General features: G+C 46.2%; 1 protein-coding gene across 1 annotated transcript in view; it reads right to left on the bottom strand.

Annotated features, from left to right (window-relative positions):
- GAB2 (GRB2 associated binding protein 2) overlaps positions 1–25,935 on the bottom strand; it is a 109,191-nt gene that overhangs the window by 10,372 nt on the left and 72,884 nt on the right. The window contains exons 2-3 of the mRNA XM_040422647.1: positions 22,581–22,881; positions 42–282 (exon numbers count right to left, since the gene is read on the bottom strand). Coding sequence (XP_040278581.1) covers positions 42–282; positions 22,581–22,881 — 542 coding nt within the window. The remainder of the gene's footprint in view (positions 1–41; positions 283–22,580; positions 22,882–25,935) is intronic.

Genomic DNA, 25,935 nt, shown 5'->3' with positions numbered 1-25,935 from the left:
AGAACCATAGGTACCCAAAAGCATTAAGACGCTGGACTTACCTCATATTCTCTGTTTTCCGGCTCATACACTGGTGAAGGAATAAGTAATCCTGAGGAGCGCTAGCTGACAGAGTTGTATGATGCATGTGGTTAGATGATGGTTCAAACGTGAAGAGGGTGGGCTGGCTGGAGTGGGAGGGAGCAGACGACTTTCTTTCCCTGAGTAAGTGGTGGGTGGAGCTAAATTCCGCAGGGGAGGACCTTGGACCATGATTCACAGATTGCGCGTTTCTTAAGGAGTCTGCAAGAGAGGATGAGAAACTGGTTAGCAAAAATAATAGAATATAATACTGCCTCCTATGTATAGTAATATAACTGCTATAATACTACTCCTATGTACAAGAATATAACTACTATAATACTGCCTCCTATGTACAAGAATATAACTACTATAATACTGCTCCTATGTGCAAGAATATAACTACTATAATACTGCTCCTATGTACAAGAATGTAACTACTATAATACTGCTCCTATGTACAGGAATATAACTACTATAATACTGCTCCTATGTACAAGAATATAACTACTATAATACTGCTCCTATGTACAAGAATATAACTGCTATAATACTGTCTCCTATGTACAAGAATATAACTACTATAATACTGCTCCTATGTACAAGAATATAACTGCTATAATACTGCTCCTATGTAGAAGAATATAACTACTATAATACTGCTCCTATGTACAAGAATATAACTACTATAATACTGCTCCTATGTACAGGAATATAACTACCATAATACTGCCTCCTCTGTACAAGAATATAACTACTATAATACTGCCTCCTATGTACAAGAATATAACTACTATAATACTGCTCCTATGTACAAGAATATAACTACTATAATACTGCTCCTATGTACAAGAATATAACTGCTATAATACTGCTCCTATGTACAAGAATATAACTACTATAATACTGCTCCTATGTACAAGAATATAACTACTATAATACTGCTCCTATGTACAAGAATATAACTACTATAATACTGCTCCTATGTACAGGAATATAACTACTATAATACTGCTCCTATGTACAAGAATATAACTGCTATAATACTGTCTCCTATGTACAAGAATATAACTACTATAATACTGCTCCTATGTACAAGAATGTAACTACTATAATACTGCTCCTATGTAAAGGAATATAACTACTATAATACTGCTCCTATGTACAAGAATATAACTACTATAATACTGTCTCCTATGTACAAGAATATAACTACTATAATACTGCTCCTATGTACAAGAATATAACTACTATAATACTGCTCCTATGTACAAGAATATAACTACTATAATACTGCTCCTATGTAAAGGAATATAACTACTATAATACTGCTCCTATGTACAAGAATATAACTACTATAATACTGTCTCCTATGTACAAGAATATAACTACTATAATACTGTTCCTATGTAGTAGAATATAACTACTATAATACTGCTCCTATGTAGTAAAATATAACTACTATAATACTGCTCCTATGTAGTAAAATATAACTACTATAATACTGCCTCCTATGTACAAGAATATAACTACTATAATACTGCTCCTATGTGCAAGAATATAAACTACTATAATACTGCTCCTATGTACAAGAATATAACTACTATAATACTGCTCCTATGTACAAGAATATAACTACTATAATACTGCTCCTATGTACAAGAATATAACTGCTATAATACTGCCCCTATGTACAAGAATATAACTACTATAATACTGCCCCTATGTACAAGAATATAACTACTATAATACTGCCTCCTATGTACAAGAATATAACTACTATAATACTGCTCCTATGTACAAGAATATAACTACTATAATACTGCTCCTATGTACAAGAATATAACTACTATAATACAGCTCCTATATACAGGAATATAACTACTATAATACTGCCTCCTATGTACAAGAATATAACTACTATAATACTGCTCCTATGTACAAGAATATAACTACTATAATACTGCCCCTAAGTACAAGGATATAACTGCTATAATACTACTCCTATGTATAAGACTATGCTGTGCAGTACAGTCTGATTCCGCTGTGATGATACACTTATGACTGCCCCCCTATATTTGCTCCCCGTCGCAGTGGCTATGCTCAGTCCCCCCACATGTGCTCTTCTTCTTTCTTACAATCCATTATACATAATATCTGCTGTTCCGGTAAATGATCGGAGTATAATTGCGCAGCGGTATAAACCAGATTATGGATGTGTAATGCAGCAGTCATGAATCATTCCGTCCGGATGTAATTTGCAACGAGAGAACCATTATGTGCACTGATGTATGCGGTGATGCTGTGTCTGGCCTGGTTCTCTGTGCAGTCATAGGGCCCAGGCTAGGAAATCTGAGGTACGTGCTATGCTTTGAGGGAAGGAGTATACGGTATATACTCACTGCCAAAAAAAAAAAGCAGAGCAGGAGCCGAAAGCAACCAATCAGATTCCATCTCTCATTGTTCAGACGGCCCTTGAAAAGTAAGCGCTAGCATCTGATTGGCCGCTTCACAATAGTTTCTTTTAAAGGGGTATTCCCACCTTAGTTCTAAGATACGTCATCACTTTATGATCAGTAGGGTCCCGCCACAGAATCGGAGTATGAAGGGGCCAAAGAGCTGATTTAGCGCTACATTCTTTGCACGCCCCCCCGCCACCTGGAACAGAAACCAACCCTGACTTACAGCTGGTATTACATCCTAGAGTTTTATTCACAGTTCTGCAGGCTTCAGAGCTGGAATCCTCCAGCACTCCATGCTTGTTCACTATTTCCGTAGAGCTGGCTCTGGTCATTTGCTTTCTGGTTAGTGTTTTCTTAGTCTTTTTGCATCAGACCTCAACCAAATTTACTCAAAATCAGGTCTAAAATAAACTAGTTTCTTTATAAATGAATTAATAAATTCAAAAAAATGTCAGGCGATAAACTGTAGAACAATTTATTTCTTGGAATACAAGTTGCAGATATGTAAAAGTGACAAAAAATTATCTAAAAGTCTAAACTATAGAAGAAAAAGGCATAAAAAGTCCGTTCATATGCAATGTAGTGATGACGAGTGGCCTGTAGGGGTCACTATTGTAATGGTGATTATTATAGGATTACTACTTTATTTTAGGCTACTTTCACACTTGCGTTGTTGTTAATTCCGGTATCGAGATCTGGAATTAAACGGATCCGTTTTGATTTTGCACATCAGGATGCATCCGTTCCGTTAGTATGCGGTTGTGTGAAATCAAAATGAAAAAAAAAAACGCATCCTGAACGGATCTCTTTCCATTCAGAATGGAACTAAGGACTAAGCGGAAACGTTTTTTCCACTATTGAGATGTCAAGACCGGAAAAGTGTGAAGGCAGCCTTAGGCACTGTTCACATTTCGGCTCCATCTCAGGAGACCCGTCGTGTGATGCGATGGAGCCCATATAATGGGTCAGTCGGCGGCCCGTCCGTCATTTTCGGAGAGATAAAATAGGGCAGTGTTGCGCTTCGTCCCCCTGAAATATGATTGAATTTCCCATAGAAATGCGAACAGCGCTTTAGATGTATTTTTTGTATTTGTGCCACGTTTTACGTTATTTTTCGCAATGGGCTGCTGTATAGTAAAAAGCGTAACTGCGCTGTCCTTGCCGCGGTAAAAACCTTGATGGAAACGTTCCGGATGCATTTAACGGTAACGGGTTCCATGTGGATCTATTGTATGATGGATCTAGATTAGCGCCATGGCTTCCATTATAAACCCAGCGGAGGAGATTTATTAAGACTCTACAGTACAAGTATTAGAACAAAGTTTTACGCGAATCGACTTCGGACGTTTTCATCCGAAGAAGTCGATTCGCTCATCCCTAGTGGCCATACCAGGAAATTGAGCCAGGCTTTAGGGCCGGCAGGCAGTTTTAGGCTTTAATCAAATAATGTAGGGAAGGGTGCACCGAGCCTTTCTACTGCCGGAGGCGAAAACTGTAACGACGCCTCACCTGGCCTCATGTGTGGTGCACCTCCGAATGTAGAATAATAGGACTGTAAAGTGGAAGCGCCTCCTAGAATTTCAGACAGGGTCAACGTAGCTGTGCGGATTAACTTCTGTGAGGTGGATCGAGGGAGAAGTCCTCGGCGCTCGTCCCAAATTTTGCCATCTGTACCACGGTCCTGGGACGGCTGCTCCATCCCCTAACTGCCGATGGTGACTCATGGAGTCACCAGCTCCCTGCTCCACCAGTCCCCTCCTGCCGGCGGTACGGTCCAGGCAGGCATGGTGTAGCCATGAGAACTGAACTTATTCATCAGTAGAGAACTGTTCAACTCGTAACCCGGTACCGACGTCGTCAGCATCCACCTCCTGCCAGGGACCTTACAACTCGTCACCATCAAGAGCACCCCGGACCAGCATCAGGCAGGAGGAACCCCCAGAACCAGGGTGTGCACCAAAGGGAATAAAAGGTGCACCCGTCCCTTCACTGCAGGGGAGCGTCAGAGTGAGTTACAACTACAACCACCATTCTTGCTCCTATCACTCCTATGCTCTCCCGCTGTACTTCAACCTCTATCGCTATGTCCCCGACAGCTTCATCAGTCCCAGAAAGTCACTAATTGTCCCTGTGTAAACAATAAGTAAAAGTAAAGCAGATGCCGCCCGAGATGATTCACATTCATTAAAAAGAAAAAAGATAGAAAATAATTCCCGTCAGTGTGATTCTTATTAGACTGGGAACCATTACAGCAGGCGTTCTCAGAGTCCGCCGTACCCAAAATGTATTTAATAAAACCCAAAATTGGAGGCAGCTGGAGTTGTCACAATGGTGGCAGTATTATCCCCCCCCCCCCCCTGACAGTAAGTGGCGAAAAATATGGTTATTATTATTATTACGGTGAGACAAGCCTCGCACTGGGACGACCTTCATTCATTAATGGCGCATTCCAAACGTACATTAAAACTTTTTTTTTATTTTTTATTTGTACTAGAAAGTTAACCACTTCATTACTGGAAGTTTACCCCTCCTCCTCCTCCTCTAAAAATTTTCCCTAAGGCTACATACACACGACCGTTCCGTTTTTTTGCGGTCTGCAAACCACGGCTCCGCAAAAAAAACGGAAGCCGCCCCTTGTGCCTTCCTCAATTTGCGGAACGGAAGGGGCGCCCCATTGTAGAAATGCCTATTCTTGCCCGCAGAACAGACAAGAATAGGACTTTTTTTTTTTTTTGCGGGGCCACGGAACGGAGCAACGGAGTGCTGTCCGTATCTTTTACAGCCCCATTGAAGTGAAAGGGTCCGCACCCGAGCCGCAAAAAAACGGCGGCTCGGATGCGGACCCAAACTACGGTCGTGTGCATGAGGCCTTAGGGTGAGTTCACATGGAATTTGGTGCGTTTCCGCCTCAAAATCAGCTTAAAAAAAACGCCTCAAAACAGCCTCCAATTTATTTCAATGGGATTCGATGCTTGCTTTTTGTTTCCCTGTGGAAAGCCCCAGTGGCGTGCCTAAGGTGTTTGGCACCTGGGCAGGTGCTTTCTCTGGCAATCCCCATTCTTTAAAACATTATGCCCCCCTCACAGTAGTAATTCCCTATATTGTGCCTACTTCACAGTAGTTATGCCCTCTCTGTGCCCCCTTACTGTAGTAATGCTCACATTGTGCCCACTCAGTGTTAATAAAGTAAAAAACTACTCACCCTGTCCCGTTCCTGATGATCAGATCCCCTGCAGGCACAGATCGCGCTGCCGCAGTGTGTGGGAGGAGCACAGGCAGATTCCGTCTTACACAGTCCAGCAGTGCGGTCTGTGCCTGCAGAACTGAAGGGTGAAGGAGTGCGGGGAGCTGAGCGGTCAGTAAGTGAAAGGACCGCCAGCTTTCCTGCACTCTAGCAATAAGCGCTTCTGAATTCATGGAAGCACTCATTGTATCCAGCATCTCCTCTCCGATAGCCGGCACTCGGGTCAGACCTCGCCCCCCCCCCCTCCCCACCCCCTTGGCATGCCCTCTCTTGGGGCAAAATTTGCTCTGAAACTCTCATTGAAGTCAATGGGAAGCATCAAATAACAGCTCAGTACGTTTTTTTGCATAGTCTTTGGAGTGGGGCAGTGCCAAAAAGCACAAGCTGAAAATGCAGTTTTGTATTTCAGTAAAAAAAATTAAAAAAATAAACTAATTTTAGTCGTTTTTTTTGTTCGTTTTTTTTAAAGGGAGGGGGGAGGACGCAATTCTGCCATTTTTCTTTTTTGTTGCATTTCATTTCTCTGCAGCGCCACCACAGGGAATATGAAACATTACACCGTGCCTATTCGATCAGTGGACAGGTCGGGGCCTCCAAAAGTAAGAGGCCCCCTTTATAGCCACTCTATACCCTGATCAGAGGCCGCATCCCTTCCATTAACTCATTATTCACCAGTAGGGTGTATGCCGCAGTGATGGCTAGCCTCCGGCACTCCAGCCGTGGTAAAACTACAACTCCCAAGATGCACACTTGCTTGGCTGTTCTCAGAACTCCATAGAAATGAATGGAGCATGCTGGGAGTCGTAGTTTCACCACAGCTGGAATGTCGGAGGTTAGCCATCACTGGTGCATGGAAATGGGTTTTCTAAACTAGAGGACTCTCTAAAAGGGTTAAAAGTAGAAGGTAAGTTGGTGGGGATTCCACGCTAGGATTGGCAACCAGAATTTTTCTTTTTCTGGAAAACGTATTCCACAAAATCACGGACGGCTAACATTTTTTACGGACAAATTGGAAAACCATAATGAATGATGAAGATTGTACGTAATCCATGTCTATAGCTCAGTGTACTGATAGGAACTCATTACCAGCCTTTAGGCCTCATGCACATGAACATATGTATTTTGTGGTGCGCAAAAAACGTATCTGCAAAAAATACGCATGACGTCCGTGTGCATTCCGTATTTTGCAAAACGGAACAGCCGGCCCCTAATAGAACCATACTATCCTTGTCCGTAATGCGGACAATAATAGGACATATTCCATTTTTTTGCGGAACGGAAATACGGACTGCACACGGAGTAACTTCCGTTTTTTTTGCGGACCCATTAAAATGAATGGTTCCTTATACGGTCCGCAAAAAAAACGGAAAGAATATACGTTCGTGTGCATGAGGCCTAAGAATAATATATTTCTATTCCCCCCCAGAACTAAAGATCATACGACAAGTAGAAGCGATTTCTTCCCCCCGGTTCCCACTCCCACACTCGGCGTTCCCGTGAACCCTGCGGATTAGAACATTCACTTCATTTCCTCTCCGCGTTCGGGGCTCTGGAGACAGGGGTGTGAAAAGGCGAGATTGTGCGGCTAATCTATCCGCCCACTTGCGAAACGCCAAGGTAAAAAAAAACAACTTTCTGCTCATTAAAAGCGGCAGCTCAAGCATCTAACGAAATGTCACCACCGCACTCTTGCAGGTTTAACCCTTCCGCTGGCCGAGCCCTGCAACTTTCTCGTATCCTTTTTTATTAAAATTCTTCATCTACTCTGCTTGCTGTCAGCGAATACATCCAGGGGCCGAAACCTCGCGGTTACAGTTGTATCTAGTCTGGACAATCCCCTGATACATTGCAACAAACAATGTGGACCAGAGATACGTGGATTGTCCGGACTGGATACAATTGTTGCAAACCCTCAACTGTGCAAAGTACTAGGTCCGCCATGATGTGTCACATGACCACAGAGAGGACATGTAGATCCAGAGGCCCCACCTACCATGTGCCATTTGTAATACTGGTGTGAGGAGGACCTATGGGGCCCCTCAAGGCCTGGGCGTCAATTCTCTCTCTGCACCCCCTTATAGCTACATTTTTGGGCAGAAAGCTTGTCCTGTTTATGTATAGCTGGCTGAGGTGTAGGGTAAAACCGAGAGCTCTGATACACTGTAACGAGGCCTGCACCTGTTGCGAGCAGCATAGGATCAGCCCAGGTTCGTAGCCTCTGGATGTGTCTACTTTCTTCAACCCCAAATTAATACTTTACTGGAGCCGGAACAGAGATGGATTTTCAGGTTCCACTGATTTCTATGGGAGGGTTGAATAAGCCCCGCCTCCAACGGAGCATTCTGGGCAATAACAATCATGGAGCCAGGCGTCCATATTCAGGTTCTGTTCTACATGGACACCGTAGGGCCCCTAGATAGGCAATTGTGGACCTAATGCCACCCAAAAAACCTCAAACGCTCCTGCTCCTTTAAATAGTATCCCAACCTCACAATGCTTTCTAATATCTCTCCGAGCCAAGGAATGTTCCACATAGCCGTCAGCAAAATAACCCTTTCCTGCCATGTGCGTTACTGGATCGGAGGACATCGCTAGTGCCTGTCAGTCTGGGGGAGGGGGGGGGGGGGGGGGGGAGACGACTTCCTATGCAAAGATTTCCAAAAACATTTCCAACTGTGAGACCGGTCTATTCAGACATCTTCCCAGGAAATGGACTAAATCCTGTCGACTTGTTGACAAGACAGTGGAACGGGAAACAATACTCGATGGGGGGACGACTTTGTTCTCCGGAAAAAGGTCTTGTTATTTGGGGAATATTTATAGAGATGTCCGATATCAGAACTTCATGGGGTAAACATGGCGACAGAGTCACTTGTTATCCTGCGTATCTGTCGGCATTTGTTCCGTTGATGCCGAAATAACAACCGACACAGTGGTTAATGTATATGTATGGATGTAGCAGAGCTGACTCGGTTACTGATTGTGTCTTGTCTGCACTGTGATAACTTACAGGGGTTGTCTACCTTAAAGGGCTTCTCCGGGAATTAAGAAAATGAAAATACTTAAATATTACTTGATGATAAATATATTCCAAAATACCTTTCATTAGTTATAATGGCTCATTTTGTCAGGGGAGCAATCATTAGGAGAAATAAAATGGCCGCCGTCCTATTAGTACACACAAAACCTGTCCTAATCACACAGGAGGACAAGCGACTTCACAACACTGAGTTAAAGAGCTGCCTCATCCTCCTCCTCTCTGCTCTTCAGGGATTATGGTCCAGATATTATACAGATAAGATTTTCATCTGAATCTCTATAGGAATGGAGTTCATGAGGAGACACGAAGTTCAGAGAGGAGTGTGGTGATGTAGTAATGAGCAGCAGCTCTTGTATGCAGTCTCCATTACCACAGTCTGTCCTGTCCATCCTCTCTGTACTTCATGTCTCCTTATGAGCTCCATTCCTACAGAGATTTAGCTGAAGATCAGCTGTATTCAGGATTATAATCCCTGACAAGCAGAGAGGAGGATGTCTTGTTCTCCTGTGTGGTTAGGACAGGTTGTGCGTGTAATAATAAGATGGTGCCATTTTGTTTCTCCTGATGATTGCTCCCCAGACAAAACGAGCCATTATAACTAATGAAAGTTATTTGGGAATATATTTAGAGTAAAGTAATATTTAAGCATTTTCATTTTCTTAATTCCCGGAGAACCCCTTTAAGGCTACTTTCACACTGGCGTTTTGGCTTTCCGTTTCCGAGATCCGTTCAGGGCTCTCACAAGCGGTCCAAAACGGATCAGTTTTGCCCCAATGCATTCTGAATGGAAAAGGATCCGCTCAGGATGCATCAGTTTGCCTCCGTTCAGTCACCATTCCGCTTTGGAGACGGACACCAAAACACTGCCTGCAGCGTTTTGGTGTCCGTCTGATGAAACTGAGCCAAACAGATCCGTCCTGGCACACAATGTAAGTCAACGGGGACGATTCCGTTTTCACTGACACAATCTGGCACAATAGAAAACGGATCCGTCTAGGCTATGTTAAAGATAATACAAACGGATCCGTTCTGAACGGATGCAGAAGGTTGTATTATATGAACGAATCCGTCCATGACGGATCAGCACAAAACGCGAGTGTGAAAGTAGCCTAAGATGTTCCCGTCCTGCGCGGTGCATGTATGCCGCAGGTGGGAAGCCATTCTGTGATAGTCCTGCCGCTCTGCACAAAACAGGAGGAGGATGCGGGCATCTCCATGACGCGGCAAGATCTTCACCTGATCAGCTAGTAGAGTAGGGAGAAGTCCAGCCCCACTTGTCATGGGAGCAGTGACGCTGGTCATTGTGTCATCGCTTAGTGGCAAGTTCCTCAGTTCAGGCGCTTGGGGTGCACTCACTTTCCAGCTGGGGGTGAGCACTAGTCAGTTCCTGCTGCAGCAAGAGAAGAAAGGAAGAGAGGCCAGGAGGCCACATAAGAGAGAAACAGCTGCAGGCATGCAAGGAAGATGACTGGCGCACAGTCCAGAGAGAATACCAGACCTACTATGATGATTGATGGGCCTGAAGAGAAGCCAAACCCTTGGTCATTGCATCAGTTCCTGGGAACACTGGAGCAGAGGGAGCAATTATGCTCAGGACAAGTGTGACAAGCTGCATGGACGTGGAGACCCCAAGCTGAGGCACTTATTGCCTAGTGAGGTCTACGACGCGACTCCTGGATCAGGGAGGTCCTCCTTGGGACTAGCATAGTCTATAATGGATTGGAATAGTAAAGAGAGAGTGCCTGTACATGAGTACCAATATGCTTCTCGAGTCAGACTGCAGACTTGTAACCGATAAGAGAATGTGCAAGCAATAAGTGTAGGGTGCCCTTTAGAAGATTGTAACCAGCAAGAATGCTATACCCTTCTCTTGTGTGTAGTAACTGTCAAGCGTACGGACGGTGTGAATGTGTTAATGCAAACTGATCAAGTGCGAGTGCCCTCCTGTGGAGTGACCATGTGTAATATATTGTTCAGCATGGCTCCTTTCATGCCATCAAAAGAACCCGTACCTCCACCCGCGCACTTCGCATAGGGGCACAAGGTGGGCAGCGTTGGGCGCTATATAGCTATAGACTGACCTAACATCCAGACATGAGTGCCACGTGACCCTCTATCCCCGGCTGTACGTTTTGATTGACTCTTCTGAACATCAAGCCTTGTTCTGAAGGTCAATGCCCCGACACAGAGTCATGGAAGATCATCTTCTTCTGCCGGGGCAGCCAACGGTCATGCTCAGGGAAGGCTGGAGCTGGCAGCTGCCAGGCCCTGAGACGTCTAGCACTGCGTACCCTGATGTAACCGCACTTTGGAGAAGTCTCTAGCAGCATGTGTGGGCTTTAATTGGCCGCTCACCGCTCTCAGCTGTTAAGTCTAGCTCGTATGATTTTTGGCAGATTATTTTGTGTATTTCTGCAGCACATCCCACGGCCACGGTGCCTTTCCTTAAAGGAACACTCCGCATCGGCGTCCTCTTTAATCGGCAGGAGATCAGTAATTAGAAACAGAAGCTCGGTCAAGTTTCATCTAGGTCAGTGGGAGCGCATCCCAGTATCTTCCCACATGCCAGGTACTATACAGAGATGACAGGTATGGCTCCCACTGAAACCCATGCAGATATGCAAAGCAATGGCTTAAGATGCAATTCCTCAGTGTAGAAGGGTTATTTTCAGGAGTCCCTTCCCTTTAAAAGCAGATTTTCTGATATTAAAAAAGAGATCAGGATCAGAAAAACATGGCTGCTTTCTTCCAGAAACAGCGCCACACCTGTCCACAGGTTGGGTCTGGTATTGCGGATCAGCTCCATTACAGTGAATAGGGCTGAGCTATAATTCGACGCGTGGACAGGTAGTGGCGCTGTTTCCACGTTTTTCAAATCCCGGAAAAATCCCTTTACCAAGGAAAATAGCACAGAGAGACATGTTCTAGGGACTCTGGAGGGGCCCAGGCCAAGTCGGCCCCACGTCCTTAAAGCTTTCCTTGCCCTCCTCGCTGAGCAGGAAGAGCCTCAGTTCCGGCTTATGGCAGAGAGAACGGAGGAATAATGAGGGCGCGGATCTTCAGAGGGGATTGTGAAGGAGCATTATTGGGGGAATAGTGGACCCTCTGGACAGGGCTGGGGGGTGGGGTAGAGCGGGGGGACCCGGCATTTAGAGCAGGGGGGGTTGTAATGTCTCAGGGCCCCTAATTACCAACCTGCAGCATTTTACAGAGTTTTCCCAGGATTTTTTTTTTTTAAGCTGTGATGGATAATGAATGGTTCTGGATGATAGTATCTAACTTAAAAGGCTTAGATATACCAGCTCAGCAGGCAGTATCACACATAATAGGCTTAGATACAGCAGCTTAGCGGACAATATCACACACATTAGGCTTAGATACAGCAGCTCAGCAGACAGTATCACACGATAGGATTAGATACAGTATCTCAGCAGACAGTATCACACATGAAAGGATTAGATACAGTATCTCAGCAGACAGTATCACACATGATGGGATTAGATACAGTAGCTCAGCAGACAGTATCACACGATGGGATTCGATACAGTATCTCAGCAGACAGTATCACACAGGATAGGATTAGATACACAGCTCAGCAGACAGTATCACACAGGATAGGATTAGATACAGTATCTCAGCAGACCGTATCACACATGATAGGATTCGATACAGTATCTCAGCAGACAGTATCACACAGGATAGGATTAGATACAGTATCTCAGCAGACCGTATCACACATGATAGGATTCGATACAGTATCTCAGCAGACAGCATCACACAGGATAGGATTAGATACACAGATCAGCAGACAGTATCACACATGAAGGGATTAGATACAGTAGCTCAGCAGACAGTATCACACAGGATAGGATTAGATACACAGGTTCAGCAGACAGTATCACACAGGATAGGATTAGATACAGTAGCTCAGCAGACAGTATCACACAGGATAGGATTAGATACACAGCTCAGCAGGCAGTATCACACATAATAGGATTAGATACAGTAGCTCAGCAGACAGTATCACACGATAGGATTAGATACAGCAGCTCAGCAGGCAGTATCACACAGGATAGGATTAGATACAGTAGCTCAGCAGACAGTATCACACAGGATAGGATTAGATACAGTAGCTCAGCAGACAGTATCACACAGGATAGGATTAGATACACAGCTCAGCAGACAGTATCACACGATAGGATTAGATACAGCAGCTCAGCAGGCAGTATCACACAGGATAGGATTAGATACAGTAGCTCAGCAGACAGTATCACACAGGATAGGATTAGATACAGTAGCTCAGCAGACAGTATCACACATGAAAGGATTAGATACAGTATCTCAGCAGACAGTATCACACATGAAAGGATTAGATACAGTATCTCAGCAGACAGTATCACACAGGATAGGATTAGATACAGTATCTCAGCAGACAGTATCACACAGGATAGGATTAGATACAGTAGCTCAGCAGACAGTATCACACATGATAGGATTAGATACAGGCTCAGCAGACAGTACCACACAGGACAGGATTAGATACACAGCTCTGCAGACAGTACCACACAGGACAGGATTAGATACACAGCTCTGCAGACAGTATCACACAGGATAGGATTAGATACACAGCTCAGCAGATAGTATCACACAGGAGAGGATTAGATACACAGCTCAGCAGACAGTACCACACAGGACAGGATTAGATACACAGCTCTGCAGACAGTATCACACAGGATAGGGTTCGATACACAGCTCAGCAGATAGTATCACACAGGAGAGGATTAGATACACAGCTCAGCAGACAGTATCACACATGATAGGATTAGATACACAGCTCAGCAGACAGTATCACACAGGATAGGATTAGATACAGTATCTCAGCAGACAGTATCACACAGGATAGGATTAGATACAGTATCTCAGCAGACAGTATCTCACATGATAGGATTAGGGTGAATTCACATATGGCCATTCTCCTGCATGAGACTTGCAGAAATCCATGCACCTGCTGCAGAAACGACCCCATTCAGATGAATAGAACTGGTCTTTAACCCTTCGGTACATCAATTCCTCAGATCAGACACATTGAGCTAAGACACATATGTTGAATTCCTCTGCTATTTACAAGATATTGTCTTGCTGTCAGTGAATGGGCACATTCTTGAGACTGAGAACTGTTCATACCTCATACTCTTCACAGCTGGGAGTTTGTTTCAGTTGAGTTCGGTTTAAACATTTCTCTGTAATAAAACCTACTGCACTATAGTCCCTTCTGTACACATAGTTGTTACAATGTATCAGTGTAGGTGAAATGCATTAGTGAAGTCCAGATTGTGGATCGTCCAGACTGGATACAAACAAACCGACTGCTGTGAGGGTTCTAGGGGTCTGCAAACTTGTAGGTAATGAATATAGACTTGCAATGTCTCCATTCACAGACAACAAGCAGGGATGTTGCAAATCGAAAAGAATAGATTTTTTTTTTATAGAAATCAGCAGAACTCTTCCACATAAAAGGATTCACTTTTGTTAGGGGGGTTTCCAGTGTTATAGAGAGATAGTGTGGACCCCCGGCTTCATCTTGGGAGGTATGTACTGTGATTGTGACTCACACAAAGTTTTCTTCTATTTTCAGCATCTGCTCCACACTGACCAGTAAGACCAGTAAGACCCCGAGACGCAGCTTTCCTATCTCCACCATGGATTAATAATAACCTTTAAATATTTACAGAAGACATCTAGAAAGGAACGACATGTGAAGCAGGAATGTGATTGAGGATGGGCAGGGAAACCTCTTACAGATAACTGCTCTCATCATCTATGGTAGAACTTCACACACCCCAAGCACCATACTGGGGGAGGTCATGGGTCACCCACATTCAGAATGAGCTCATATTCTCCATCCATAGAGGAGAGGTCTGATCGAGTCATCACAAATCCCAACACTAGTTACAACATAGGGGAATTTAATTGTGAATTCATTTGTGTTCATATCATGGGTGTGACTTTCCATTCACTGACAGAAAGCTGTGACGCTAAGGAACTGAAGCACAAATTGTTACAAGGATGTTGATTTTATCATTACAGAGTTATTAAATTGTATCTTCTCTAAGATACTGGTATATAATAAAAATGCTAAGTACTATTATATACATTACTTATCCTGTACTGATCCTGAGTTACATCCTGTGTTCTACTCCAGAGCTGCACTCACTATTCTGCTGGTGGAGTCACTGTGTACATACATTACATTACTTATCCTGTACTCCTCCTGAGTTACATTCTGTATTATACTCCAGAGCTGTACTCACTATTCTGCTGGTGCAGTTATTGTGTACATACATTACATTACTTATCCTGTACTGATCCTGAGTTACATCCTGTATTTTACTCCAGAGCTGCACTCACTATTCTGCTGGTGCAGTCACTGTGTACATACATTACATTACCTATCCTGTACTGATCCTGAGTTACATCCATTATTATACTCCAGAGCTGCACTCACTATTCTGCTGGTGCAGTCACTGTGTACATTACATTACATTACTTATCCTGTACTGATCCTGAGTTACATCCTGTATTATACTCCAGAGCTGCACTCACTATTCTGCTGGTGCAGTCACTGTGTACATACATTACATTACTTATCCTGTACTGATCCCGAGTTACATCCTGTATTATACTCCAGAGCTGCACTCACTATTCTGCTGGTGGAGTCACTGTGTACATACATTACATTACTTATCCTGTACTGATCCTGAGTTACATCCTGTATTATACTCCAGAGCTGCACTCACTATTCTGCTGGTGCAGTCACTGTGTACATACATTACATTACTTATCCTGTACTGATCCTGAGTTACATCCTGTATTTTACTCCAGAGCTGCACTCACTATTCTGCTGGTGCAGTCACTGTGTACATACATTACATTACTTATCCTGTACTGATCCTGAGGTACATCCTGTATTATACTCCAGAGCTGCACTCACTATTCTGCTGGTGCAGTCACTGTGTACATACATTACATTACTTATCCTGTACTGATCCTGAGTTACATCCATTATTATACTCCAGAGCTGCACTCACTATTCTGCTGGTGCAGTCACTGTGTACATACATTACATTACTTATCCTGTACTGATCCTGAGTTACATCCTGTATTATACTCCAGAGCTGCACTCACTATTCTGCTGGTGCAGTCACTGTGTACATACATTACATTACTTATCCTGTACTGATCCTGAGTTACATCCTGTATTATACTCCAGAGCTGCACTCACTATTCTGCTGGTGCAGTCACTGTGTACATACATTACATTACTTATCCTGTACTGATCCTGTATTATACTCCAGAGCTGCACTCACTATTCTGCTGGTGCAGTCACTGTGTACATACATTACTTATCCTGTACTGGTCCTCAGTTACATCCTGTATTATACTCCAGAGCTGCACTCACTATTCTGCTGGTGGAGTCACTGTGTACATACATTGCTTATCCTGTAGTATTCACAGCTGACATCTCCATCACCCCCTCCTTGTTCAGTGTCTGCACAGAACTTCCCTGGTGATTTCTATCCTGAAATGCGTTTCCCTCACACCAGGCACTGTAGTATAACCTGATCTAGGAAAAGCTCTGCATCATAGGTGGTCAGCTAAGCGGTTAGCGGTGTGTCAGGTCACAGACTTGCTGACTGTTTCCAATAACAACCAACAGAATTGGGATTACAGCACTGGTATATAATGCAGAAAGATGTATCAATGTGCAACTCCTACTGTGACCTGTCACAGTAACTGCCTAGGAGTCCACTGTAAGTGCCTGACTATCCTAGACTGTCTCATTCCAGATTAAAGGAATTTTTACAATATTATTATTATGCTATCATATTGTTGGGCAATGTAGGGGTTAAAAGGTGCCAGACAGGCAGAGAGCAGTTTTAGTAAGTGTTCCTGTTGCCGTCTTGTATGTACCAGCTATCCAGGTGCACAGACGGGCTACGAGTCCTGTCCGCAGTCATGCGCTCCTCGCACGTGTTGTCACGGACAGTTTAACGATGCGCTGAGTAAAGCGCCTACAACATGCACAGCGAGTTTGACAATTTCACGTATGACTGCTACCCGGTGAATACCAGCGGAGGAAGGTGCTCTTCCAGAAATGATTAATTAATTGCAGCAGAGAGAGCTTCACAGATGAGCCCTCCAGGGAAGGAGATTTTGTAACAATATAATTTATTTTTATTTTTATCAAATGTTTCAACAAAACAAACAACGTAACAATTCAGAAGTCCTGGGGTCAGACTGCTCCATCATAGTACGAGAGGATCCTCCTGGGGTCAGACTGCTCCATCATAGTACGAGAGGATCCTCCTGGGGTCAGACTGCTCCATCATAGTACGAGAGGATCCTCCTGGGGTCAGACTGCTCCATCATAGTACGAGAGGATCCTCCTGGGGTCAGACTGCTCCATCATAGTACGAGAGGATCCTCCTGGGGTCAGACTGCTCCATCATAGTACGAGAGCATCCTCCTGGGGTCAGACTGCTCCATCATAGTACGAGAGGATCCTCCTGGGGTCAGACTGCTCCATCATAGTACGAGAGGATCCTCCTGGGGTCAGACTGCTCCATCATAGTACGAGAGGATCCTCCTGGGGTCAGACTGCTCCATCATAGTACGAGAGGATCCTCCTGGGGTCAGACTGCTCCATCATAGTACGAGAGGATCCTCCTGGGGTCAGACTGCTCCATCATAGTACGAGAGGATCCTCCTGGGGCCAGACTGCTCCATCATAGTACGAGAGGATCCTCCTGGGGCCAGACTGCTCCATCATAGTACGAGAGGATCCTCCTGGGGCCAGACTGCTCCATCATAGTACGAGAGGATCCTCCTGGGGTCAGACTGCTCCATCATAGTACGAGAGGATCCTCCTGGGGTCAGACTGCTCCATCATAGTACGAGAGGATCCTCCTGGGGTCAGACTGCTCCATCATAGTACGAGAGGATCCTCCTGGGGTCAGACTGCTCCATCATAGTACGAGAGGATCCTCCTGGGGTCAGACTGCTCCATCATAGTACGAGAGGATCCTCCTGGGGCCAGACTGCTCCATCATAGTACGAGAGGATCCTCCTGGGGTCAGACTGCACCATCATAGTACGAGAGGATCCTCCTGGGGCCAGACTGCTCCATCATAGTACGAGAGGATCCTCCTGGGGCCAGACTGCTCCATCATAGTACGAGAGGATCCTCCTGGGGTCAGACTGCTCCATCATAGTACGAGAGGATCCTCCTGGGGTCAGACTGCTCCATCATAGTACGAGAGGATCCTCCTGGGGTCAGACTGCTCCATCATATACGAGAGGATCCTCCTGGGGTCAGACTGCTCCATCATAGTACGAGAGGATCCTCCTGGGGTCAGACTGCTCCATCATACTACGAGAGGATCCTCCTGGGGTCAGACTGCTTCATCATAGTACGAGAGGATCCTCCTGGGGTCAGACTGCTCCATCATAGTACGAGAGGATCCTCCTGGGGTCAGACTGCTCCATCATAGTACGAGAGGATCCTCCAGGGGCCCTTAACATAATAATAGGTCACTACTAGAAGGTCCCCAAAAATCCAGCAGAAGACAACCCCATTTGGAGGGGACTTTGGAGGGGACCACTATAACAAGGGAAGGTGAGAACAACAGTCCATAATTTTCAGGAACAGCCCTGGCAAATTCAGGGTTTCAGAAATGGGCAGGGCTCATAAGTAGGCATTCCTGGGAGGGTTGGGATTGGGACCTTGCTGGGCTTCCATGCCCCAAATTTTCCAAATGCAGTGTTGGGTCAGTATGGAACAGGAATAATCACTGCCGAAGTGGTTTGACCTGAGATTATGGATGCTGACCCTGTGGGAACCCCTTCCAGATTTACCAGTAGCCCACAATTTCAACTTATACCTTCTCAGCTACATGGATCACGGCAAGGGTTACCCACTACGTGAAGGGAACCCCAAGGCAGAGGAGTGTGCCCTCTCAGCTGCAATGTTAGGTCCTGCTGATCTAGCTGGACCTTCTCGCCCCTCTTGTGTGCACTCCTCAAAGTGAGCATTCATTCACAGAATACCAGTCCCTAGGGCGGCAGTCAGAGATACGGGGTATGTTTGACTGAAGAGCGCCCCCTCTCTATTCCAGTCTCTGCTTCATATCAAGACAAAGCCCAGCTCAACACAATAGTATCAAACCGTGGTCAGATTGCCAGATTATTGAGATTGAGGAGCCCATACCACTAGCCTGACCTGCTCCAGTAGTGATGGCTTTAGCAGCTTACACCTGGTATTGAGTATGGCATGGTGTGCATCTGCTCAGCCACCGATACTTCATCAAATGAACATCTCTGTCCAGGGGCGTAGCTGATGGCTCATGGGCCCTGGTGCAAGAGTTCTGCACCCCCTATAGCTACGCCCCTGGCTCTGTCAACGAACAGTTCTTGTGCCTCACCGACATGTTCCAAGGAAAGACTTAGGTCTTGTACCCATTTGCACCAGAGCCATTACTACCCCTAGATGTGGCCATACTCACGAGGGGTGCACATACTTTTGACCCCATCGTGTCCATTATATTAAGTCAAAGGACAACTTCTGCAAGTTACGTGTAAGGTCTTCCACTGTAAACCCCTGGGTGTGCCGCTACGTGCAGGAAAGATGTTCACGTTCATTCCTCGCAGCTAATGGGAACCGCTGACCTGTATATTAATTGCAGCAAGCTGCGAAGTGCCAGCTTTGCTAGAAATGATGAAACCAGGCCAATGTTTTCTTGTCATAACGTGCAAGTGACGGGCAGCGCCCGAGAGAGTCCATCATACTTCCCTGAGAAGTGTCAGGGCCTCCTGCAGCATCTCAATTATTCAAGAAGCCCATAAAACAAGCCTAGACCATCAGCAGCGTGTCACTGTGTAACAAGGACTGACAAGTGCACACAAAAAAAAACTATTAGAAAAAAAAAATTATAAAAAAATAATAAACAAGAACTCTTGGTATGATCGCTTGAGATACTATGAAGTGACAGGCCAATAGCCTGAGGCTGCACTACTGAGAGATTCTGAGGATAAGACATCCACTAGGAATTTTGTCAGTGCCTTCATAGAGATCAGGTGTGGTGTAGGTGTGAGTAAGGCTTATAATGATAGTCTATGGTGTTGCACTGCGACATGCTGCGAGATGGATTTTTCTGCGACTGTCGCAGTATGTCACATTGCGACACCATAGACTATCATTATAAAAATTGACGCGCGACATCGGTGCGACAAATGTTGCAGTGTAGTTGTGCCCTATCTGTCGCGCGACACATGTCGTTGCGTAGACCTAGCCTTATACACCTGCTGCTGGGGAGAGTATGATGTGTTCCGGGAGAACGGGGCTAGGTGAGTATTACTGTTTTATTCTAGTAACAATACAGGAGCAGTGCTACTGTAAAGGGGGGATCTAAGGGGGGCACAAAGGACGCAGCACTACTGTAAGGGGGCATAACTAATGTGTGGAGGCACAAAGAAGGAAACTAAGATGGCATTATACTATGAAGAGGGCAGGGGCGGACACAGACAGCAGAGGGCCCCTGTGCAAAGAAAGTGCCTGGCTCCCTTCCCCTCCGCAAACCACACATACAGCCGTAAACATATACAATACGTGCATAAGGCCTCATGCACGCGGCCGTTGGGCGGCATTGGCCGTGTTGCGGCCCGCAAATGGTGGGTCGGCAATCCACGGTCGCCAGCCGTGTGCACCCCGCATCACGGATGCGGACCCATTCATGTTGCCAGTGCCCCTTCCTCACCTCCTGGCTCTGTATTGCTGGTTCTTGCAGGCTCCTCCCCCTCTCTGCAGCAGGGCTCAGGCTCCTCCCCCTCTCTGCAGCAGGGCTAAGGCTCCTCCCCCTCTCTGCAGCAGGGTTCAGGCTCCTCCCCCTCTCTGCAGCAGGGCTCAGGCTCCTCCCCCTCTGCAGCAGGGTTCAGGCTCCTCCCCCTCTCTGCAGCAGGGCTCAGGCTCCTCCCCCTCTCTGCAGCAGGGCTCAGGCTCCTTCCCCTCTCTGCAGCAGGGCTCAGGCTCCTCCCCCTCTCTGTAGCAGGGCTCAGGCTCCGCACAGCAGCAGTGGGTCCTTCCTTCCTCACTGATAAGCAGTGCTGGCTCATTGGAGGAGAGCCTGTCAGCACTTTTGAGTGACAGTTTTTAGACCAATCAGCACTCCTGGTCAGTAAGGCTGGGTCCACAAGGTCCCATTTTGAGAAAATTGTGGCAAAATGTGGTGTTTTTTGCCACAATTTTGTAAAAATCAGACGCTGTGGACACAGCCTTACTGACCAGGAGAGCTTATTACACTAAAACCCGTCAGCCCTCCTATGAATCAGCCCCTGAGCAGCACATTATCTTTCAGTCTGAAGTTCAGGAAGGGGGCCCCACCAGTAGACCAGTCCAAGCTGTGTGGGCCCTCTCGCACTCTTGGCAGCTGTGCATCTGAACCCACCCCTGGAGCATAACTACTGTGTGGGGCACTAATGGAGTATAACTACTGTGTGGGGGCACCAACCAGACAAAACTACTGTCTACAGGATTAAGGGGAAAAACTACTGTGTGGTGGCACCAGCAGGGCATAAATACTGTGTGGGGGCACCAGCAGGGCATAAATACTGTGTGGGGGCACTAGCAGGGCATAAATACTGTGTGGGGCACTAATGGAGTATAACTACTATGTGGGGGCACCAACCAGACAAAACTACTGTCTACAGGATTAAGGGGAAAAACTACTGTGTGGGGGCACCAGCAGGGCATAAATACTGTGTGGGGGCACCAGCAGGGCATAAATACTGTGTGGGGGCACTAGCAGGGCATAAATACTGTGTGGGGGCACGAGCAGGGCATAAATACTGTGTGGGGGCACCAGCAGGGCATAAATACTGTGTGGGGGCACCAGCAGGGCATAAATACTGTGTGGGGGCACTAGCAGGGCATAAATACTGTGTGGGGGCACCAGCAGGGCATAAATACTGTGTGGGGGCACTAGCAGGGCATAAATACTGTGTGGGGGCACTAGCAGGGCATAAATACTGTGTGGGGGCACTAGCAGGGCATAAATACTGTGTGGGGGCACTAGCAGGGCATAAATACTGTGTGGGGGCACTAGCAGGGCATAAATACTGTGTGGGGGCACCAGCAGGGCATAAATACTGTGTGGGGGCACTAGCAGGGCATAAATACTGTGTGGGGGCACTAGCAGGGCATAAATACTGTGTGGGGGCACCAGCAGGGCATAAATACTGTGTGGGGGCACTAGCAGGGAATAAATACTGTGTGGGGGCACTAGCAGGGCATAAATACTGTGTGGAGGGCACTAATGTGGCATTATGTGTTGGGGCACAAAAGGGGCATCACTACTGTGAATGGGACGCTAAAGGAGTATACTGTGTGGGAGTACTAAGAGAGAATAACCACAGTGTGAGGCAAAAATGAGTCTGGGTGGGATTGGGCATGTATAGCTAAGCCTCGGGTGGAGTTGGAGGTGGGACTTTATGGCTTTAGTGTAAAAAATGCTGTTGCCCCCTCTTGTGGTTTTCAGAAGTTGGGAGTTCTGCACATGATGCACCCATGGTCAGGCCTGGAACTGCATCTGTAATCTGGTTTCATTCTTATACTCCATTCACATCCAGAGATTACATTCAGCGTAACTGTCTGTGACTGGAGCAGAAATCAGACTCTAAGCAGCAAAGTACCTGCAAACGTTATACATACAGATCCTCCTACCTGAGCCTTCATCAGACTGGTTAAATCCACAGATCTGACATATGCTCCGCACCCACTTGTTCATTTCGTCTTCCGTTTCGGCCACCAGGTAGAACGTCCGGTCGCTGGTCTTTATGTCGAAGACGTAGCTGTCCTGCAGTTCCTTCTTATTGAAGGTCAGCCCAGAGTCCACCTGTTCACAGCAGCTGAGGTTGATGACCCGGATGGGTTTCTTGGAGTGGTCATTCTTATAATATTCCAGGACGTCGGGATCTCCACTCATGCGTCCACTTCTCAGGATGAACCAACGTTTCTTCCACGCCTGGGTAAAGGACAGGTAGAGTTAGATGTTGGACTGCATGTCATGGAGGATCATACATGATCAGCATTTAGGCAACACATAGAGAGTTCAACCCTCTCAATGCAAGCTCCATCCCGTCCCTACACCGAGAGGTCTTCATATTTTATTAGCTCCTGTCTTACAACCCGAGGAGATGCACATCAGTGTATTTCATTCATTAGAATCTCAAAATGTGTATTTTTGATCACAAGTGTTAAAATGGTGATGGAAAAGGTTGAAATCAGTAGCGATCGACTAGAATCTCTATGAAGTGTTTAATTTCCCTGCAGCACCCCCACAGGAGTAACATGGTATTACATCGTTCTCATTGAAATTAATTGACCACTTCAAGGATGAGCAACCTCTGGCAACTCCAGCTGTGGTGAAACCAAGACTCCCAACATGCATACTTGCTTGGCTTTTCTTGGAGCTCCCACAGAAGCAAACTGAGCATGCTGAGAGTTGTAGTCTCACAACAGCTGGAGTTCTGGAAGTTGCCAACTTCTGATCTTGCTGACTTGCCAGGTCCTCCAGATACAGAGATACTCTTTCTAGCTATTCTGTACTCGAAGGAAGGAACAGGAAGTTATCAATGAGGCAGCGCTGGCACAGAGCGTGGCCTTCTCTTCAAACAGCTGATCGGCGAGGGTGCCGGGAGTCAGACCCCCGTCAATCGGATATAGATGACCTATCCCGAGGATAGGTCATCAATATAAATAAAGCGGTCAACCCCTTTAAGAATTCATGATGGCTGCTTCCACTGATAGTCACTCCCCATGCATAACATGATAGAACACCCACACAATATACTGCATCTAGAAAACCAATGTGTAACGGAGGGTTCCATAGAAAGATACACAATAACTACAACACAGTCATTGGCTTTTTGAAGTGACACATGATGGGTCATCCCCCATCTGTTCTCCTCTTCCAGGTTGACTTCCCAGTTTTCCGAAAGCACAAAAAGGTCCATACAAATGTGTTGACGACAGATGGCGTCAGTGCTCGGCCTGTGTCACAAGTGAAAAGAAAGGGTAAAAAACGTCGTCAATGTACCGGCCTCGGCTAATGGAAGGAGCGAAGCACAGGCAGAATTGGAGCTTGGGGCTGCGCCAAGCTAATGCCTCGTCGTGAACTCATGATGTGACCGCTGAGATTTTAATACAGCCATGTCTGCAGCATCTCGGATAACGTCTCTATCTGTACGAATACTGTGCGAGTGAAGCGCTGGCGCGGCGAGGGCTTTTAGCGGCCTCCGACGAAACACATTTGGTGATGAGGGATAAAGATCTTTTGTCCTTAATCAAGTGAAAGTGTGAACTCAGCGTGAGAGAGCAGTAAGCAGTCTTTAGAGACAACAGCACTTTATTAGCTGCGGGGACCATAGCCGTAGAGCAGTGCCTCTCCGACTGTTACGAAACTACAACACCCAGCATGTCCTGACAGCTTCAGGCTGTCATGGCATGCTGGGAGTTAGAGTTTTGCAGCATCTGGGGAGATACAGGTTGGAAACCTCCACCCTAAAGGGCATCTGTCAGCAGTTTTGTACCTATGAAACTATCTGTGCGCTTGGCAGCTGAAGGCATCTTTGTTGGTCCCATGTTCATATGAGCCTCTAGGAGCAACGGGGGCGTTGCCATTACACCTAGAGGCTCTGCTCTCTCTGCAACTGCCACGACCTCTGCACTTTGATTGACAGGGCCAGGTGTGATGACGTTTTTCATTGCTTGGTCCTGTCAATTAAAGCGGAGCTGGAGTGCCCATTGCAGAGAGAGCAGAGCCTCTAGGTGTAATGGCAACGCCCCCGTTGCTCCTAGAGGCTCATTTGCATATATAAAAACATCATTTTTTTTCAGCAATGCGGGCACATATGAACACGGGACCAATACAAATGCCTTCAGCTGCCAAGCGCACATGTAATAGGCCACCCGATGGGTAGCTATGGACCCCCTGTCAGGTGATCAAAATCATAACTCACATCATTTGAATCCCTCCATTCCACAATACCTTTTATTCCAGCCCTCCCAGAAATGCCCACTTTTGCACATTTGCGAATTTCACCCCGTGCATTGCAAAGTGAGAGATCCTCAATGGAAGAACACTACCTAATAAGTTGACATAAATTCGCAGCGTGCAAATGAGATTTCTTAAAATCCGTGCAGCGTTTCAGTGCCACATGGACAGCTCTGGGGCAGGGAAGGGGTTAACAAGCCTGTTTACCACACTCCCAGAATTCCCTCTGAATAAATATTTATTAGTATGTATTACTCCAGGGTGGGGGGGATCAAACACGCGCCACCTGCTCCCAGGAACATGGCTTCCAGATATGAGCAGATCTGCCAACAGTCACCAAAGGGCAGTGTCCTCTTAGGTCCAGGTCCCACAGCCCTAATATAAAACCGGGACCGTATTACACTCACCTGGCTTCCCTCCAACAATGGAGGGTTTTTATAGAGGACCTCTTCCTCCTTCATCAGTGTGTGGGGGAAGGGAAGGGAAGGGACTACCACTCTGATCATCCTGTTGAAGGGACTCTCAGCACCCTTGGCGATCAACTGTTTGAAGGGGTCGATGTGGCTTCTTCACAGGATACCAAGGAGAGCGCTGTACGTTGTGTAGTGGCGGTGCTTGGTATTGCAGCTCAATACTGTTCGCTTGCACCAAGACCGTGTGAGCGATGAATGTGATGCATGGGCGCTTCAAAACAGCCAATGGACAAGGGTGCCGGGAATCGAAACCCACCGATCTCCTGGGTTAAGGGGGTGTTTACTTTTCAACACGAGTCCCTATGTCTGATATTATTCACGAGGCTGCTCCCCCCGGTTGGCAAGTCCATTGCTGGGATCCGGCTCCTAAGACCCCTGCTGAGTGTTCTGCGCAGGGTAAGTGTAGTACGGCACAGCACACATTGAAGTACCAAGGCACTCATGTAACAGGGCATCACCCAGTGTAGGTCCAGCCCTGTGTCGTACCTTTTGGTGCCCATTTTCTCAACCGCCATTCATTGGACGGTGCATAAATAATGCCGCCATACAA

This window comes from Bufo bufo, chromosome 3 (assembly GCF_905171765.1).
Source record: "Bufo bufo chromosome 3, aBufBuf1.1, whole genome shotgun sequence".
Lineage (NCBI taxonomy): Eukaryota > Metazoa > Chordata > Amphibia > Anura > Bufonidae > Bufo > Bufo bufo.
Note: the sequence above shows the minus strand (reverse complement) of the source record. Positions and strands in the feature narration are given on the sequence as shown.